The sequence below is a fragment of the Podarcis raffonei genome, chromosome 1, assembly GCF_027172205.1.
Source record: "Podarcis raffonei isolate rPodRaf1 chromosome 1, rPodRaf1.pri, whole genome shotgun sequence".
Lineage (NCBI taxonomy): Eukaryota > Metazoa > Chordata > Lepidosauria > Squamata > Lacertidae > Podarcis > Podarcis raffonei.
This window is the reverse complement of record NC_070602.1, coordinates 49,984,906-50,004,194: the sequence shown is the minus strand read 5'-3', so window position 1 is coordinate 50,004,194 and position 19,289 is coordinate 49,984,906. Positions and strand designations below refer to the sequence as shown.

The window sequence follows — 19,289 nt, the reverse complement described above, 5'->3', positions numbered from 1 at the left end:
GGTCAGTTCAGAGTGCGCCGCGGACGTTGCCGCCATGACGCTCGAGGCAAAGTAACCGCGCTTGGCGGGAGCCGGGATTGGGGCTTTTCGCCGCGGAGTCGGACACGATGCCTAAAGCCTGCTCGGCCGTTAACTGTCCCAACCGGGACACGCGGGAGAACCGGGCCAAGGGCCTCTCATTCCACAGGTCTGCATCTGAATACCGTAATGGGGCCTCCTCATGGAGAGTGTGGCTGGTTCTAAGCCTATTAGCGGAGGGGGCGGGGCTTTGGTTAACAAGGGGCGGGGCCAGGCGTTGGGTTGTGGGCGGGGCTTTGTGTCGGTGTCGTCACCTGCACCACCAGCCCATGTGGGGAAAGTCAGTGGGATTTATAGTTTCCCATCTCTTCTTCCTCCCCCAGCTTCCCCAAAGCCCATGAACTGAGGAAGAAGTGGATGTTGGCTGTGAATCGCATTGAGCCAGGCTCCAGGAAGCTGTGGATCCCAGGCTCAGGCGCCTGCATCTGCTCAGATCATTTCTTCCAGGATGAGTTCGAGGTGTATGGAGGACAGAAAAGGCTGAAGGCGGGCGTGATCCCCTCCGTGTTCTCCTTCAAGGTATCCTAGCGCCAGAGAAGGGAGGAGAATGCTGCCAGGCAGGGCCACCAAGTAGCCAATGCTCTACCATGGTTTAAGGCAGAATATTAGCCTCCATCTGTGATCGCTCCCCCAGTGGTGGCCACCAGCTTAGGTGCCTATAAAAGAGGATTCATGGGTCTGCACTGCTGTCAGAGGCAGTGATGCTTTTGAATCCCCAGCAGGGGTGCCAATTTAAATAAAATATTGTGGGGGCCCAGGTAAACCCCGCCCCGCATAATCAATCACATGACACAGTGCGCGCACACACCCCATTTGAATAGAAATGCCCATCAACATTGTGGGGGCCTGGCCCCCTTAAATATTTTATTGTGGGGGCCAAAGCCCCCACAGCCCCTAGGAGTTGGCTCCTATGATGCCCAGTTGTATAGAAACCATGTGCTCCACCAAATTCTTAAAGACTACAAGTGAGGGATGAATGTCCACATTCCCTCCCACTGATAATTTTTCTGCACAGACAAGTGTATACCTAAAATATCAGAAAGCATTTCTACATTTGATCACCCACCCACAGTCTGAAGAGGCACAGTCAGCTAACAGTCGAGTTGTTAAGAGGATTTAGATAATCTTATTTCCCACTTTGCTTTTAAAAGTATCAGTTGTAACTAATCATGATGGTCATAGGCCAGCTCCAACTGTCTCTGAATTGCCATTTACTGGGGGGGGGCGGTTTTTGCCCAGAGGCATCTGGTTGGTAACTGGGAAACAAGATGTTGGTCTCAGTCAGGGATGGAGAACCTCAGGCCTGGTGACCAAACACAGTTCTCCAAACCTCTCTCTCTGGCACTTGGAACTCTTCCCAGGTGATACCCTTCACACCCTAAATATTGTTGCCTAGTTGGAATTCTAATGATGTGGCTTGCTTGTCTGGATAGATGATAAAGAGAGGTGTATGAGTATGTGTGTGTATAGAAAGGTTAAATTTGCATTCATTGCTCTGCCTTCTTTTGCTGCTGCCCCACCCACCACTGACATGTGGCGCTCAGAAGGAAATAGGGAGCCTGGTCTGAAAAAAGGTGTGCCACTACTGGTCTAAACAGCCCTTTGATATGATCCAGCAGGGCTCTAAACTTTGACATGCTGGTCATGTGTTTTTGTCAGTAATTGCTACTCTTCTTTTCGTGTGTGTTGATGTTCTTGCTCATGATCCAAGCCATGCTGCCTTATTTCATGGGGTAAAAACTGTTTCTTTTACCAAGGCAGACAAGACTGCAAGTAGTCATAATAAAAAAAAGTGCTGCTGACACTATGGTGGTACACTTGAAGATTATCTCACACCAATTCATGTTGTTGCCCTTGCTCTGTTCCCAGCAACAAGTAGCCTCAAAGTTTGGAGAAGTGTTTGATTCCCTCTCCCAGTGCATCAACAGCATGATCCACTGGAGGGAGCCGTAATATTATTATACAATATATGCTGTGTGGTGGAAGACATGTCAGGTGCTTGGAGTAAGAAGATACCAGAAACCTAAGGGCACAATCCTACAGTGAAGATGATGATGATGATGATGATGATTATTATTATTATTATTTCAGTTTATATACCACCCTTTATCAGAAGATCTCAGGGTGGTGTACAACATCAAGAACATATTTCATGGAGCATAATAATAAAAAACATAATGCAGAGCATAATTATATACGCATGCTAAAAAAATATACACAATAACAGTCCCTGCCACAAACACATTTAACAAGCCGTAGATTATTTAATGGCACATTATCTAGTTGCGCTGTTCATTTCTATGCTTCTGGAAGATTTGCTTGTACAGTGGTACCTCAGGTTAAGTACTTAATTCGTTCTGGAGGTCCGTTCTTAACCTGAAACTGTTCTTAACCTGAAACACCACTTTAGCTAATGGGGCCTCCTGCCGCCGCTGTGCCGCCAGAGCCCGATTTCTGTTCTTACCCTGAAGCAAAGTTCTTAACCTGAAGCACTATTTCTGGGTTAGCGGAGTGTGTAACCTGAAGTGTATGTAACCTGAAGCGTATGTAACCCAAGGTACCACTGTAATAAAATGTCATCTCCCCCCCCCCCATTTCCTCTTTATGTCACAGTGTCACTCCATATTTCATTGCTGTAGAGTAGGAAGGTTTTAACAGTAACATTATATTGGCACACAGGAAGAATGGAGGTTATATTTAGCTATTATTTCCATTGTATTCAACTTTTCTATACCACCTTGAGCATTAATTCAAAACGTGTTGACTGACCAATTTATGTGTATTTCAGGGTATCTCTATGTTTCTATTTCTTTTTTAGAGTTCCTCTACTTGATCCAGATTTTAGTTTCCTCCAGGTTGCTTATTAGGTTTACATAACAGGGGGACGGACATCTAGAAGGTTGGGGCTTTGTTTTTTTAACACTGGAGTGCTTTGTGGGGAACCCTGCAATATGCAAACCCACACACGATTGCTCGGCAGACAATGGCCACTTTGTGTAACGTTTCACTGAGTTTGCGCCACACCCTGGTTGCAGTGTTTCCATTTCTGCTTGCAAGTTCAGGCAGAATCTATTCAAGTTTAAGAAATTTCAGGTCTCACTGATTTCATGGCCTCGGCTCTGTATACCTAAAAGAGCAGCTTCGTCCCCATCATTCAGCTCTGAGGTCCAGTTCTGAGGGCCTTCTGGTGGTTCCCTCATTGTGAGAAGTGAAGTTACACGGAACCAGGCAGAGAGCCTTCTCAGTAGTGGCACTCGCCCTGTTGAATGCCCCCACATCAGATGTCAAAGAATGAACAATTACACAACTTTCCAAATACAGCCCTGTATCGGGAAGTTTTTAATGTTTGAGGTCTCACTGTGTTTTTATATTATGTTGAAAGATGCCCAGAGTGTCTGGGGCAAGCCAGTTGGATGTCTGCGGTTTAAGTAATAATTAATAATAATAATTAATAATAATAATAATTAATATTATTCAGTGGGAGAGAATTTCATTGTAATTCGATACTACAGTTAAACTAGCTGAGTGGGCATGGGTTGCTTCTCAGCTCCATGCCCTATTCTGGAGTGGGGAATTGGCTGGTCAGAAGACTTGAGGGTCCTTATGTTCCCCACCACCCAGGGGCCAACTTTAATGGGTGGATGGGGTTGCCCACCTGTCAGTCAGCCAACATCACCGTAATGTCAGGTGACCCATCTTCCTTTGACCTGCACAGCTTGAAATCAAACCAAGAGCACAGTACTTTGTAGGTGCCTGCAATCAGCTGCTTTGCAAGCAAGACCGTTTTTGGCCCAGCTTTGTCTTTGTTTGCCTGACACCTGATGACATATATGACATCCGGTGTAGGACAGATGGGCTTGGATTGACCAAAATGCCTTCACAGGCCAAATGGGGCAGCCTGGTGGGCCTAAATAATCTTGCAGGCTGGAGAGCCCCCACTACTGCTGCTATGTCAGGGGTCAGCAACCTTTTTCAGCCGTGGGCCGGTCCACTGTCCCTCAGACCATGTGGGGGGCCGGACTATATTTTTTTCGGGGGGGGGGGAATGAATGAATTCCTATGCCCCACAATTAACCCAGAGATGCATTTTAAATAAAAGGACACATTCTACTCATGTAAAAACACGCTGATTCCCGGACCGTCCGTGGGCCGGAATGAGAAGCCGATTGGGCTGCATCCGTCCCCCGGGCCTTAGTTTGCCTACCCCTGTGCTATGTATTAGCTGGAGAATTCCTCATCTGAGGATGACCTGGAGCCCCCAGTACTTAGCAAAGCCCCAGACCTGACTAGATCTGGGGAGATGGGTAAGTTGGGACTCTTGGACAAGGCCGCTGTGGGGCAGTTGGCACAGTGGGAGAGTTTGGCCTCAGAAGCTAAGGCTGGATGGACCCTGAGCTTGTAGGAGCAACAATGTTTTAAACAGCAAATGGAAACCTGTCCATAAAGGGAAGTACCAGACTTGGGAGTCTTTCTTTGACAACAGCTCATGAAACTCAGCTGGACCCCTGGGTGTGGTTCCGGTAGCTCCAGCTCAAAGACCTCAGCACCAGGCTGGAACACTTCTTGCCTGGACCTTGAACTGCCCCTCAACTTGCCTCTTTCCGGCACCACTTGGGATCGGCTCTTTATGTGCTATGGGAACAACATGAGTGCTGTGTTGGGTGGGATCTTCTTCCTTTCCTTTGCGTGTTTTGGCTACAAAATTGTGTTTGAGAGCAGCAAAAGGAGTCTTGAACCCCTGCTTATTGGGATGTTTTGGGGCTTCCAGCAGCAGAGTTACTTCTGGTTTCTCATGTTGTGATGAAGGGACATCTGCTCTTTGTGTGTGTGTGTTTGAGTCATTAAGAGTTCGCTGACTCCCTCCATTTGCGGGCACCATCACCTAGAGTCCCTGATTGGTGGGCTTTGGCACAGTTTCTTAGTACTGTAGTAGGAAGTGTGGGGGAGGGCGGTCTGCTGTTTTTATACCATTTCAATGTTTTCTGAGTTGTGTGTTTTCCTCAGATATAAAGGCTGGTCTCCTGGTACAGTAGCCAGATATCTCCCCTCCTCTTCCTAGAGTATTTACAGTATAAGATTGCTACCTCATTCAAGGGTAGCATTCAACTAAGTTTTACTCAGAGTAGACCCATTGAACTTAATGGCCCTAACTGAGTCATGTTTATTCATTTCAGTGGGTCTGCTCTGAGGAAAGCTTCGTCAACTACCACCTTAAACGTTTAGTTGTTAGCTGGGATGTGTCCATGTGACTGCATGTTGACACAAGTTAGCATTCTAGACTCTTACCTTACAGATAAGTCTATCCTGGATGCACATCTTTGTAGGATCTGAGATTGGTATAGCCCAATGAATAAAGATGGAAGAGAGTTGAACTGAGGTTTTGTTTCTGTATCTCACTTATTTAGAGCAGAAAGGTCTCGATTTGTCTGTAGCTTGTAAGTCAGAGGTAGGGATGTTGTTAGATACAATTCCCATCATCTCTGTTGGATTCACAACAACATCGGAACATCATGTTTTCTGTCCTTGCTATGACGTTTAAAAAGGGGGGGGGAGACTGTGTGTCCCTCACTCTTTATATCCACTTCATAATTCTTTGTGTTTGCCTCATATCTAATCTTTTTTCCACGCTTCCATGGTGTAGGGAGGTGGTGGTTGTTTTTCTGGAAGTATTGCTGATCCAATCTAAAAGAATCTCTGCACAGAATAACGTTTTGGTTTTGCCACCAGAGGGAACATCAGATTTGTCTGCAATGTGGGGCCCTTCCCCCTCTCTCCCCCCTTTATTGCCGGTTGTATTCATCAGTGCATAGGCTGCCCAAAATGTAGCTCCCTGAGGCTTTCTGTCCTGTGTTTCCTGTTGTTTTCTTTCAGAATGGGTGATCTGTGTGCCTCTGAAGCTGCAACATAGGCACACTGCTCTTAACTGCCAAGTGTTTGTTTCAGGAGAGTGCCCTGCCTCCTTGTCTTCAGTCCCTGAATAATGCAAGCACTGTCCACGAAAAGTTTCAGTATGTACAGCTGTTGTTAAATGTCATGCTACGGCAGGAACAAAATGTCCAAGAGGACAGGGTATCCTGGGTTACATTAAGATTTGAAGCAAGTCCCTAGCAGCATGTGGCTTGTTACTCTTTGAAGCAAGATGCTGGGCTAGGTAGATCTCCTTTGTGGATTGAGGCAGAAGATCTTGCGCTACCTATGGCAATTGAAAGCTTTCATCTTGGGTCATAGAAGGTAGAAGGAAATGACAAACACAGAAGATGGCCGGGGGTGGGGGTGGGAAGCACCCCAAAAGAAGTGATTTTATCCATATGCAGCCTACCTGGATGTACATGGCTTCAAGCTTCAAAGTGGCCTGTTTTGTAATCCTTCTCACAGAAGGAGAACTGAGTTTAGTTTGATGCCTTTGTAGAACAATCACAGGCCTCTTAAAGAACTAGGCAGATGCAAAATGCTTTCTAAATGGAGTCGTCTTATTTGGTACTGTTAGGACTTTCTGAGGGGGTTTCTCTCAGCCTTGATATCTTGCTCACATCTGGGAGAGGCCTGGGTTACTGCATGAAGAAAGCAATGGTCTCTGGGATCCTCAACATCTGGTTTGGATTAGTGAGGTAACCGCAACATCCTGTGAGAAGGCCCTGGTGTAATAACTGGATTTGCTACCTCAGTCCAAAAAATGAGCGCCTGGGGAGAGTGCACCCTCCTTGCCTCTTTCCAAAAGTTGAAATAAATTCATTTGAATGGAAAGTCATTTGAATTTTTTATAGCCAAAGGGGTGGGGAAATGACATTGCACAACTCACAGAAGCAAACTAACTTCCCAGGGACTTGTCTCTTGTCCTCCTTGGTGTGAGTCATGCTGTTCTAGAGGGGAAAGAGTTGTAGTACAGGAACAACAAGGCTGATTCTCGTCCCTAAATCTTACCCAGGTCCCTCAAATGCCTCATAATTTCTGTCAGCATTCCTAGTCTCTGACAATACAGAGCTGCAGAGGTGGACGCTTCCGATCCCATCCCCTGGTTTTCTGTGAAGGCAGCAGAAATGTAAGAATTGCTGGCATTAGGGATGTTTGTCTTCCTTGTACAGGACAGGAAAGGCTTCCTGCTAGTGACTCTTCCCTGGTCAGGAAAGCTGTAGTGCAGCTCACCTTGGCAGCTTAGCTGGACTTTTTAATTGTCTGCCTTGCTCAGCAATTTGGGCCATACTGAGGGATTTCTGAGCTGCAGCTTGGTTCTCATTTACTAACCTCAAGGGCTCTCCTACTAGATCTCCTTTGTCCCTAAAATATGTGCTACCTCAGGTTCTGGTCCAGTCTAAAACCTGCAACTTCTAAGGGTTGACTCCAACTAAATTCTGCTTGGTGTAGGCCCATTAAAATTAATGAACCCAAGTTAGTCATGTCTGTTAGTTTCAGTGTGTCTTCTCTGCCTATGAATAAGATTTGATACAGCCTCACTTTTCCATGGCACTTTTCCCTTCTCATTCAGCAGTGTTAGGAAACCTCAGGTTTGAGGGTGAATGTGGCTTTCTAGGCCTTTCTATCAGGCCCTCATGACTCTCACTAGGCCACACCCTTCATTGTCCCTGTTCTGTGCCCTCCTTGAGAACTGTTGCCTGGCTGGAAGATGTCTGTGATGATGCCTTTTGCTTGTGTGAATGGAAAGGTGTGTGTATGTGGGGGTCAGGGAGTACAGATTGTTAGGACTTTTGCATGACTAGGATGTAGCCTATGGTACAAAGATAAGAGTCCCATCTGGTGCCCCGCCCAATTTTGCCTCTGGCCTCCTCCATGACTTGCATGTGGCCCTTGTAAGGTTCTACATGGGGCAGTTCAGCTCTTGGGCCCAAAAAGTTTCCTCACCCCTGCTGCTCAGGAAGCAATGGCTTCTAAGACCATCCGTTAAATGAAGTAAAATAAGCTGTAGGTGACTGTGTTTATTTTTGAAGACAATTGAGTAGATAGACACATTTCCTAGTATGTAATCCACTGAACATAGGTGCAAGAGCGTGAATTGAAAGTGGGAATATGGGAAGGAAAAAGACACATTGCCAAAAGCAGCGGGATTCAGAATAGGGAGAGGATTTGCAAACTTGCAAACTTGGGTTGAAGGAAGGAAAATGCAGCAAGGGAGGACGAGAGTTTGGGAATTGGTAGTGGGCCTTGTGGGTGTATGTGTAAAGGGAATGGAAGAGAAGAACTGTGGTTCATCAGCTTTTTGCTCAGTAATAGCAGGAACTGGAAAGCTGAAGAAGTGCCAACACATTTTATGAGTCTCTGATCCAGCTGCTCAGGGTCATATAGTGAAGAAGGAGCCACAAAATAACTTATTTATCCAGATACCTGCTAGGACAGACCATTTGTTGTCAATGGAAGGGGTGTCCAGATGGTAGCCTGACATGAAATATAGTATGTAGAAAAGGAAGACAGGAACAAGGAAAGGATTGTTGTACTGTGAGCAATATTCAGTGGGGAAATCTATTTATTAAAGTGCTTAAATGTATGTTAAGTGTTGTACAGTAGTCAATATATTGGCACCCTGCCAAAATTAGCTCACGCTTCAACAGAGGGACAAGACACAGAAGGATCAGGGAACAGCAGGAATAAGGTGGTCAGGCAAATGCACCAAATTCAGGGACACTTTAAGTAGCAGTAGTTTTTGAGATACACACACACACACACACACACACACACACGGGATTTATCTTATTTTGAAAATTTGTATCCCACATTTCAGCTGATAACTCTCCCAGAGGAAGACACATTGCAGAGTTTCCCTTCTTTCTTATACACTTTGTTATCAAACATTTCCAACAGTCCTATCCATATTTAGTCAGAGGTTAAGTGTCATTGTATCCTATTGGTTGTACCCCTCTTTGTGTAAGTGCATTTAGCATTGCAGCTTTTGATCAAGGTCAAGGTCTCCCAGCACTTTTCCTGTTCTGCCACCGGCTTGTGGGCTCAGCAGAGGATTTCCATAGTCCTAAAACAAAAAAAGGGACAGCTGCAGAGATGGATATGGTTCCCACTACGTCAAAGTGGGGGTGGGGGGAATATGCTTAGGTGTGCTGCAGTAGGGTGGGGGAATGTTCCAAGCAGTTTTTATTAAGAAGGTATCCCGCCCCCCTTTGGTTCTCAAAATGCCTTAGGAAACATATTCAGCTATGCAATTTTCTTCCTTTTCTTTTGTCTTTGGTGTATTTTCTGTAGCGGTCATTTGGCATAGATTTTTATAGTCTTTTCTAGTGTGTACCTTGTAGCCCAACAGCATCGGAAATGTTTTGGGAAGTTTGATATATACGACTAACAGTTCACAATAATCTGCACCTGAAGAGCTGGCATGCTTGAGATTAGGCCTCTGTCTGAAAAGACTGCGAAGCTTTACTTCCAAAGCCAGTTTTCCTTCCATATCCCACTGATAATAATGGCGAAGCAAGGTGATGCAGGGGCAGAATATTTGCATTGCATGTAAAAGGGCCCAGGTGCAATGTCTGGCATCTCGAGGTAGTGCTGGCTAAAGACTCCTGCCTGGAACCACGGAGAGTTGTTGTCAAATCAGTGTAGGCAGCACTGAATTGCGTGTCTCTGTTCCGAGAGTCCAGAATTCATTCCCTTCCCATGCCTGACAGCTGGTGTTGAGGAAAAGGGATGTGTCTTAACCTTCAGACTATACTATTTCAGAGCACAGGTAAGGAATTCTGTGTTTGAAGTCAGACACTTCACTGGAAAACCAGCACACCACGGAGGAGGCTAAGAGAACAACTGTCTCTGACAATGTTACCTTTATTGTGCAGTGAATTAGGTTTGCAGTGGATGGCTATTCCAATACATAAGCCCTCATCTGTATTCTGGTCTCAGAAATACCTTTTTTCTTCATTTGAAATAAATCTGGGTTTGCCTGACAATGAGTAAATAACGTAGAGAGTAGGTTGGATCAAACATAATGCCACAATCGACACATGTCTACACATAAGTAAATCCCACTGACTTCAGTGGGACTTTGAGATAAGTGTATCTAGGATTGCAACCGAGTGGTTAACTTTTCACCCAGTTAAATTGATGAAACTTAAGATACTCATGAGTAAGCTGTGTGGGACTAAGGCATAACCTGGATCCAGCCTCTAATGTTTGAAGTATGCTTAATTAGTTCCAGTAATACCATGGCAACTTTGTTGGGGATTATTTTTTGTTCACTTTTGCCTTCTACTACAGCATTAGCTTATCCAGTCTGTTTCAACCAGGCCTTTTTCTTTTTTTGGTCGAATTGCTATGTCTAATTCATTTGAACTCTTTCTCACTACAGGAACCAACAAAAGGGAAACATCCATCAAAGTCTGTCAAAACCATGGGCATCAGTTGGCCAGTGGCTAGTATCAGCGAAGCTACTCCAGCAGCTGACTCATCTCCTGCACAAGCCAAAGCAGTACGTATACCAGCGAGGGTAGCTGGTGCCTTCTCCAATGCCAGCAATGCAGCTGTTGGGAAGGACTTTGGGGCAGAGGTCAAGGGCCCCACACAGAAGAATGAGCAGGAGGACACTAAACACAGCAGAGCTGGCTCCAAATTCTGAAAAAAGTAATGCACATTACCATATGAAGAGCCCCTCCTCCCCACCAGGAGACCGTTAAGTCCAGAATCTAGAATTACAAAACTGTGTGTCACTAAATGCTGTAGCATGTAGCTTATATTACCATAGGGACTTGGACAAAGCCTATAGCAGAGATGGGGAACCTCAGGCCCATGGGTGAAGTGTGGCCCTCCAGGTCCCTCTCTGGCCCTCAGGACACTCCCCAGGCCACACCCACTCTTCCAAGGCCACATCCCTCATTGTTGTTAGATTGCATCCTCCTTGAGTGTTTGTGCCTGGCTGGAATGTATCCTTGACCTCAAATAATGCTTCTTGTGGGCCTGGATGGAGGAGGTGTGTAAGTGTGAGTAGAAACCAGCCTACTGTACAAAGGTAGAACTTTACATTCTTTGCTCCTGGAGCAAACTGCAGAACCTGACTTCCATCACGGTATCCTAAGTTAGATTTAAAGAGGGAGAGTGGCCACATGCACTAATTATTGTGAATCTGATGGGAGAAGGGAGTCTGGGAAGGGTTTACTCTGGCTGTGGTGAGAGGCTAAAAGGAAAATCAAGGCAAAGGAGAAAGTTGAAGTCAGTTTAGTTTTCAGGAATAAGCAAAGCCAGCCCTTTGTGGAAAATCTGCATGGACAAACATCGGGTGCCGGGAGGACATGGAAGTTATGGTGAGAGAATTAAAAAGATGGAGCAACGGGTCTTCTTTGTCTTCCTGTAGGTGGAACTCATCCAAGCGGAGCATCAGTATAGCCTGAGTGAAGCTATGGGCAGCAGAACCAAGTCTCTGATCCCCACCGGCCCAGTGCAGGGGACTGAACGGGAGCAGGACGCAGCCCAGCGCCGCCTCTCCTATTATCAGCAGGAGCTGTGGAGTGTGCTGGAGAGCCTGCGGGAGCAGCATCTCCTCCAGAAGGACATGGAACACATGCTGCGCTCCCAGTTCAGCGGTAAGCACTGTAAGCCTTGCCAAAGAGGCTCTTCTTCATGCCAGAGGGCCTTTACAATAAGACCAGTGCAGTTTCAGAATCATTCAAGGTTCCAAGGAGGGAGCCATGATACAAACCAGCTTCAGGGCTTGGTTAAGATGAGTGGGGTACTTTTCACAGCCCTCTAGCGGCTCACATACCAGAAGTAATGTATTTAGTGTTAACTCTGGGAGCGTATACTTGATTCTAACCAAACTATGCCTCCTGATGTATATTTTGCTGTAGGAGGCTTAGTTTGGTCAGAATCAAGTATACGCTCCCAGAGTTAACACTAAATACATTACTTCTGGTAAATGAACCACCATAGCTGCTAGAAGGCCATGAAAAAATTGTGTCCTGGGCTTTTTAGACTCATCTACCCATGTACTATCTGAAACCAAGGGAGCACATTGGTTGCCAGATGTGGAATATATTGGCATTGTTTTGAGCCCCCCTATCCCACTTGATTGCCTCAGCATTTCCAGCTGGCCAGTTGTGCTCTGTATGCAATTGCTACAAATGTCCCCCACTTCCCCAAACCCTTAATAACTTTAAGTATGTGCCTCTCTGCTTTCTTGGCCATCCAGTCCTCCTGGGTTTTGGACTCAGTTTCCTTCCCCATGAAAATAGAGGATGTTGAATCTTCTCCCAGCCTCCAGTCTGAACGCAGCAGAGTCACTGCTGAGGCCAATGTTAAAGACTCTTCCTCTGCAGCATCACCCCAACTTAGCTTCACCTCACTGTCCATCCCTTGCTTGAGGAACCCTCTTTACTTCAGCAGACCTGCAGCTCACTTTGCAGTGTGAGGGATCCCTGAGCGAGAACTACCCAGCTGCCACCCGCAACTTTGCCGTCTCGCTGCATTTGTTCTCAGCCAAGGCCTATGAATTTGTGAAGAAGACATTCCAGCTCCCAGAGGCCACCACCCTTTGCACGTATGTCTTTCTTATTTGTATCTTGTTTGTGTTAACTAGGGGCAAACGTTGCAAAGCAACAGTGCACAGACATATGCACTATATATGCATTCTAGCTTGCTGAAGATACTACTTTTTCCAGTGTGAGACTTTTAAGATGGGAGAAAAGAAAGAGGGGTGGGGAATGCCTGAAAACACACTACTTCATTATGTCGGGACACCTCACATACAGACCTAGAGGAGCTCCTGATTGTAGTCTGCAAGCTTTCTTTGTAAGATTTGCCACTGACTGCTCAGCCATGGATGACACCTCTTGGGCCATCTTCTGAAGGACCACAATGGCAGAGGATCTGACTTGCAAGCAGAAGGCCCCTGGTTCAGTCCCTGAGCTGGGAAAAGGCTCCTGCCCCGAATCCTGAAGGGTTTCTGCCAGCCAGAGCAGACACTGTGGAGCTAGATGAAGCAGTGGTCTGACTTGGTATAAGGCAGCTTCCTCTGTTCTCATGCTACACAAGTAAATTCCACATCAAACAATCCACCAAGGCAAATAAAAGTTTGAGGTGCAGAGGGGAGAGAGAAATTCAGCTAAAGGTCCAGATGAAAAAAAAGTTTTTCACTAGCTGCGAAAACTCCTAAGAGCTGCCGTAGATGTTATCTGGAGGGGAAGGGAGTTCCACCCTCAGAGGCCCTGTATCAAGAATGCCTTCACTCAGGTTGCCGGAAACCAAATTCCAGGCAAATGTAACAATCCCTCAAGGAAAGTAGGGCAAATTCCTTTGTTCCAAAAAGAAGAGCCCAAATCTGAAAATCAGGTTCCTCAGAGGAGATATTTGCAGATCCCCTGGAAAAGCTTTCATTAAAAATGCAATATTGGGCAAAAGGAGGAAATTGACAAACCATGAAGATATGACTGTTGGTGACCCAGGATTTAGGGCTGGAAGACTGAGATAAAAATGAGTTTGACATACTGCAAGGGACAGACGGATGCCTGTGGCACCATGAAGACTATTGATGCATGGACTTAAGTAAACAATAGCTTAGGCTGCCGCCCAACACCATTTATTCTGAGTAAGCCCCATGGAATTCAATAGGACTTACTTCTGTAGAAGGGGCGCGGGTGGCACTAAGGGGCACGGATGGCGCTGTGGGTAAAACCTCAGTGCCTAGGACTTCCCGATCGTATGGTCGGCGGTTCGAATCCCCGCGGCGGGGTGAGCTCCCGTCGTTCGGTCCCAGCTCCTGGCCACCTAGCAGTTCGAAAGCACCCCTAAGTGCAAGTAGATAAACAGGTACCGCTTTATAGCGGGAAGGTAAACGGCGTTTCCGTGTGCTGCGCTGGTGCTGGCTCGCCAGCTGCAGCTTCGTCACGCTGGCCACGTGACCCGGAAGTGTCTTGGGACAGCGCTGGCTCCCGGCCTCTTAAGCGAGATGAGCACGCAACCCCAGAGTCGGTCACGACTGGCCCGTACAGGCAGGGGTACCTTTACCTTACCTACTTCTGTAGACATGACTAGGATTGCACTGCTACTTCACCAAATGCAATTGGTCAAGAAACTTCTGACCTTGAAGGCATGCTGGGGGGAAATGGTTAATCTTTCATGGTTACTGGAATTGAACCTCAAAAGATTTAAGTAATGTACTAGCCAACTGATTGATCACTTTACATGGGTTATTATGGGAGGAATTCAGTGTAGCCCTAAACAGATCACACTGTCAGCTCATGTTTGCTCTTCTGGGGGTTCTCCTGACTGCCTCAGAGCTGATATCAGAGGTGCAGTGGGAGGATAGGGAAAAACCTTCATTGCACTAGCGGAAGTCCTTGCACAGTCTTCCACAAGTGAGACTGGTTAGTTGAATTGGGCCTTTTGTTTATATCCCAAATTCCTCCAGGGAACCTAAGGTAGCATACTTGGTTCTATGTCCAAACCCCATTTTATCCACACAACAACACTGTGAAGCAAGTTAAGCTGAGAGATGGTGACTGACCCAAGGTCATCCAGGGAGCTTCAGGACTGAGTCAGAATTTAAACCTGGGCTGTCCCTTGTTTAGTACAGCATGCTTAGTACAACCTCTGCACTGGCTTGGCATCACATTGTTGTATGGAAGCAATTTGAGAGAGGTAAATGATGCCCGAAACTCTGATCAGGGGAAAGTCAAGGTGAACAAAAAGACTTGAATGTAGTGTGCCCCGTGTGTGTGTGTGTGTGTGTGTGTGTGTGTGTACACACACACAGAGTGAGAGAGAAGTTAAGCTTTTCATCCACTGGAGGTTAAAGTAAGATCTGATTTATTAGCAGGAGGAAGCAAAGGAATGGACAATTCACAAGGAAAAGGAAACAGCTGTGCTAGTTGATAAAACTAGACTTTGGAGGTATAAGCATCACTGCAAGCCTCTAAAGGTTTTCTCAGAAATATGTCTTGCTCTCTCAAAAAAAGTATGATTCTCTCTCTCTCTGTCCCACATACGTACATATAGGCTTGCAACCTAAGAAAGATAGTCTGAATTGGTTGGTCTTCTCCCATCCATCCAAACACTCAGTGGCACCAAAGAAATAAGCTAAAAAATATCATAAGATGCACGTGCCACTTAACTACAATAGTCTCTATGTGGTTTACAGTGGTACCTCGGGTTAAGAACTTAATTCATTCTGGAGGTCCGTTCTTAACCTGAAACTGTTCTTAACCTGAGGTACCACTTTATCTAATGGGGCCTCCCGCTGCCGCCACGCGATTTCTGTTCTCATCCTGAAGCAAAGTTCTTAACCCGAGGTACTATTTCTGGGTTAGCGGGGTCTGTAACCTGAAGCGTCTGTAACCCAAGGTACCACTGTACAAGAGATATAATGCAAAATGGTAAAAATCGGTTAAAACACTAAAATCAGATGTGTCACTAGAAAACCTACTCTTGCTATTCTGTGAGAGCCCAGATATGGGGGAAACAACTTTGGACTATGGAAACATCAAGAAAAGCAGACATAGCAAAGGCGTGTGTATCACAGAACCACACAACCGGCACTTGGCAAAATCAAAGTACCGTGCTATAATGATGTGCCTCTTTAATTTCAAGAGCCAGAAACATCTTTCAGTGATAATTAAAATATAGGTGTTAAAAAATGAACTCATAAAATAGTGGGGTAGAGAGCGTTGGACACAATGTAGTGGGGATGTACACGTGGGAAAAACACAAAGTGCCCTGTACTATAGAAAGTCAATTGTGATTCTTCTTGTAGTTTACAGAAAGGCAACAATTAGATAGCACTAGGAGCCCATTGGGAAGCAACCTAAGAGTGACCTACACAAACTGTGCCAAACACACTGTTAGCCTAAAGGAAACCACATGGATGATTTGGTGTGTTGGGAAGAAAACAGGCTTTTGAGCTCACCTGATGGTTTATGGGAGATTTTTTCTTCTTCTAGATTTCAAATACAGTGGTACCTCGTGTTAAGTACTTAACTTGTTCCGGAGGTCCGTTCTTAACCTGAAACTGTTCTTAACCTGAAGCACCACTTTAGCTAATGGGGCCTCCTGCTGCTGCTGCGCTGCTGGAGCCTGATTTCTGTTCTTATCCTGAAGCAAAGTTCTTAACCTGAAGCACTATTTCAGGGTTAGCGGAGTGTGTAACCTGAAGCGTATGTAACCTGAAGCATATGTAACCCGAGGTACCACTGTACTGCAAAGAGAACCAGAGTATGAAAGCAGAACTGATGCAGGCTCTGCCATCCCACGTGGAACTATTCTCAGGCCCTCTAGCACAAGCATGGCCTAAAATAGTTTATGAAAGTAACATCATGATTTGATTTTTCTTAAGCACGAGGGCAAAGAAACATACTATCCTCAGGCTCTGAGGTTTGGCAGGAGAAGAAAGATTTTTGTTTGAACCAAACATGGAGCTGATTAGCTTTCTTTCCCATGCTTCTTCCCTCATAGGTGGCTCTCAAACCTGGATTACAAGCCGGGATTCAGCCAACAAGCCTTCGATGCTCTGGCAGAGAGATCTCAAGCAGGGGAGAAAACCTTCAAGTTGTGCTCTCTCCTTATGGGCTCAATCCCTTTGGAAAGAAGAAGCCACTATGACCCTTCCACTGGGCATTTGCATGGTTTGATGGACTTTGGTGCTGGTAAATATGATGCGGATGAGGTTTCGGCAGCCGGAGAAGCCCTCCTGTTTGTGGCTGTTGGATTCCAAGGCCGGTGGATAGTGCCTGTTGGCTACTTCCTCCTTGCCACCCTTAGAGGTGACATACAAGCCCAGCTCCTATGCCACTGTATCCTCAAACTGTACGACATTGGCGTGCAGGTGGTCTCTGTGACGTCTGATGCCACAGCTCCCAATATTGAGACAGCCAGGCGGCTGGGAGTGGTGGTGGACGGCCTCTTTGTCAAGTCCACATTTTTCCATCCAGCTACTCCTACGCTGGAAATAGCATACTACTTCGATCCCAGCCATTTGTTGACGCTGATCCACCGCTTGCTGCAAGCCGCCGGCAGCCTCCAGGTGAGCGGCAAGGCGGTCTGCTGGGATTACCTCCTCCATCTTGGGGCTCTGCAGGAAGAAGTAGTGCTCCAGGCGGCATGCCAGGTCGGAGCGATCAGCCCGCAGGAACAGCAGGTGTGGGGAAATGGGGCCACGCAGTTGTTTAGCGAGGGCACGGTTCAGGCCTTGCATTTCGCAGCGAGGCTCGGCCTGCCTCAATTTCAGGGTCATGAAGCCACCGCCCACTTTATCGGGCTGCTGAGTGCCATTTTTGACACATGCAGCAGCTGCAGCAACTATGGGAAAGGTTTCAAGGCACCCCTCTCCCGCGCTACTGCCAGCGCCCTCAACAACCTCTGCAACGAGTACGAGAACCTGCTTCGCAAACTCCGCACTGCCACCGGGGAGCTGGTAGGGCTGAGCAGGCATCGATGGGGCTTCATTGGCTTCCTGGTGAACCTGCGCAGCTTTCAGTGGCTGGCGCAGACCCACCTACAGGCAGAAGACGAGCCCACCGCTTCTTTGCTGTCCTGTTGGTGGAGCCTGGACCCTCTGGAGTGGTGCAGGGGAGCCATACAGCAAGCCCGTGGGCACAAAGGTGTTGGCCCCGCCTGGACCTTCCAGCGGGCGTACAGGGTTGTCTTGAACAGAGCTCTTTCTGGTCTGGGCCTCGATCCACCAAACCTGCTTGACATATCCTTACGCAGAAGAACTAACCTCCAGTTGCAGGCTTCCTGGACTCTGGCTCGCGGGCAGATCTGGCGCTTGCCTGGGGGCACTGGGCCTCCACGAGAGACACAGAGCATAGCCCCAGCCTTTCTGGCCGAGTTGGAGGAAGACGCCATCGCCTGCATTTCCTGCGTTGTTTTGGGGAAGCTGCTGCCCCTCCTCTCCTGTGCCGAATGCCGCGCTGCCCTCTTGTGCCCTTGTAAGGGTGTGCCTGCGGGCAGCGCCCTACTGTGCGTGGAGAGCAAGGGAAGAAAGTACCTCCCGGCAGAGTCCGTACAGAAGGTGATCCGCCGAGCAAAGCAGGTTGTTGGCCTGCCTTCCTTGTTCCTTGGAGACTCCAGCCACCGCGGGTTCTTGGCGCGGCAGCTGGCCATCTTGGCAGATGTGAGTGAGGAGCCCAGTCTTTTCTCATCCCTGGGCAACCACCTCTTTGAGAGCAACGCTGTGGTTTCCAACCATTACGTCACTCTGCTGCAGGAGCTTGTGCGAACCTTCTTGGAACTGTGGCTTGAGGCAGGGCAAGGGCAGTTGTCCACGCCACCGACTCATGAATGTAGCAGCTCTTTGAAAGTGGCTAATGGTAAACAGCAAACAGGGAATGCAAATGGCCCCAGCAGGGACTGGCCTCAGCAAACGCGTGGACTCATGGAATGGTACATGCCTATTTGAAGGTGGCGGGAAGCTGAATGCTTATGTTTACATGGCCTTGTAAGAGAAGCGGTAGCTTATGATATGCTGCAAGCTGGTAGAAAACTACGAGGCTGCTTTGCACTTGGCTTTTTTATTGGAGCGGACACAGGCAGGGAGGGCCACGCGGAACTGACATGCAGGAAGGTCATTCTAACTTTTCACATGAAAGTGACGTGTGTGTGCCTTTGAGAAGCATTTTTGCAGGGCTTACAGCATGGAGATCACAGAATTGTAGAATTGGAAGAGACCCCAAGGATCATCTAGTCCAGCCCCCCGCAATGCAGGAATATTGGTATCCTATTTACATTGGCAAAGCTGGTCTTTATAAAGTTGTTTCCCAAGTGGATATTGGAATTTCACTTATGGACTTATCATGGCTTCCTTTGTTGTGCAGTCCCAGCTCTGGAGTTTTAAGAACCATATGCCTTTTTTCCAACTAGTCCCCCAAATTGGGACTTCCCCCTCCCCCAGCACTTTTGTTACCAACCCCACTCTGGTCTGTAGAAGCAAAGCTGAGGCAGCAGCCCAGATTAGAACATAACTCTTGACCTTTGGCTATCAAGAAGCAAAGTCCAGCACCAAGTGGCTGAAGCCTTGGGCCAGGTCAATAAACAGCACAGGAATGAGAGCGATTACTTGTTGCAACAGCTGCACTCCATATTTCAACAGACTTGCACCTGTTGCAAAACTTCAACCCCAAGGCAAAGCATGTTTGCTACATAAAAGACACCAACTACAGCAAGTGATCTTTGCAACTTCTTGCAAGATTGCTAAGGACCCGACCCAAAGTGGTCCACTGCCTAACAGTGGTGCTCTGTAAAAATAGCTCCATGGGGCATGTGAAGAAGTGAGGCGAAGG

General features: G+C 47.1%; 1 protein-coding gene across 2 annotated transcripts; it reads left to right on the top strand.

Moving 5' to 3' along the window:
• The first annotated feature begins 2 nt into the window (after positions 1-2).
• On the top strand, positions 3-18,509 carry THAP9 (THAP domain containing 9). Of its 2 annotated transcripts, none has more exons than XM_053386509.1 (6): positions 3-187; positions 402-597; positions 10,376-10,495; positions 11,375-11,603; positions 12,403-12,556; positions 16,465-18,509. In XM_053386509.1, the coding sequence occupies exons 1-6, from the start codon at positions 108-110 to the stop codon at positions 18,407-18,409; spliced, it is 2,724 nt and encodes a 907-aa protein (XP_053242484.1). In that variant the 5' UTR covers positions 3-107; the 3' UTR covers positions 18,410-18,509. The 2 variants fall into 2 exon arrangements, with proteins under 2 accessions (XP_053242484.1, XP_053242478.1); XM_053386503.1 differs by having other exon boundaries at positions 12,400-12,556.
• The last annotated feature ends 780 nt before the right edge of the window (positions 18,510-19,289 follow it).

Excerpts from the sequence above, each read along its gene's own strand:
- THAP9 (XM_053386503.1), top strand. The coding sequence starts at position 108 with ATGCCTAAAGCCTGCTCGGCCGTTAACTGTCCCAACCGGGACACGCGG. Across the intron at positions 10,496-11,374 it reads CTCCTGCACAAGCCAAAGCA|GTGGAACTCATCCAAGCGGA; the intron begins GTACGTATACCA and ends GTCTTCCTGTAG. Across the intron at positions 12,557-16,464 it reads GAGGCCACCACCCTTTGCAC|GTGGCTCTCAAACCTGGATT; the intron begins GTATGTCTTTCT and ends CTTCCCTCATAG.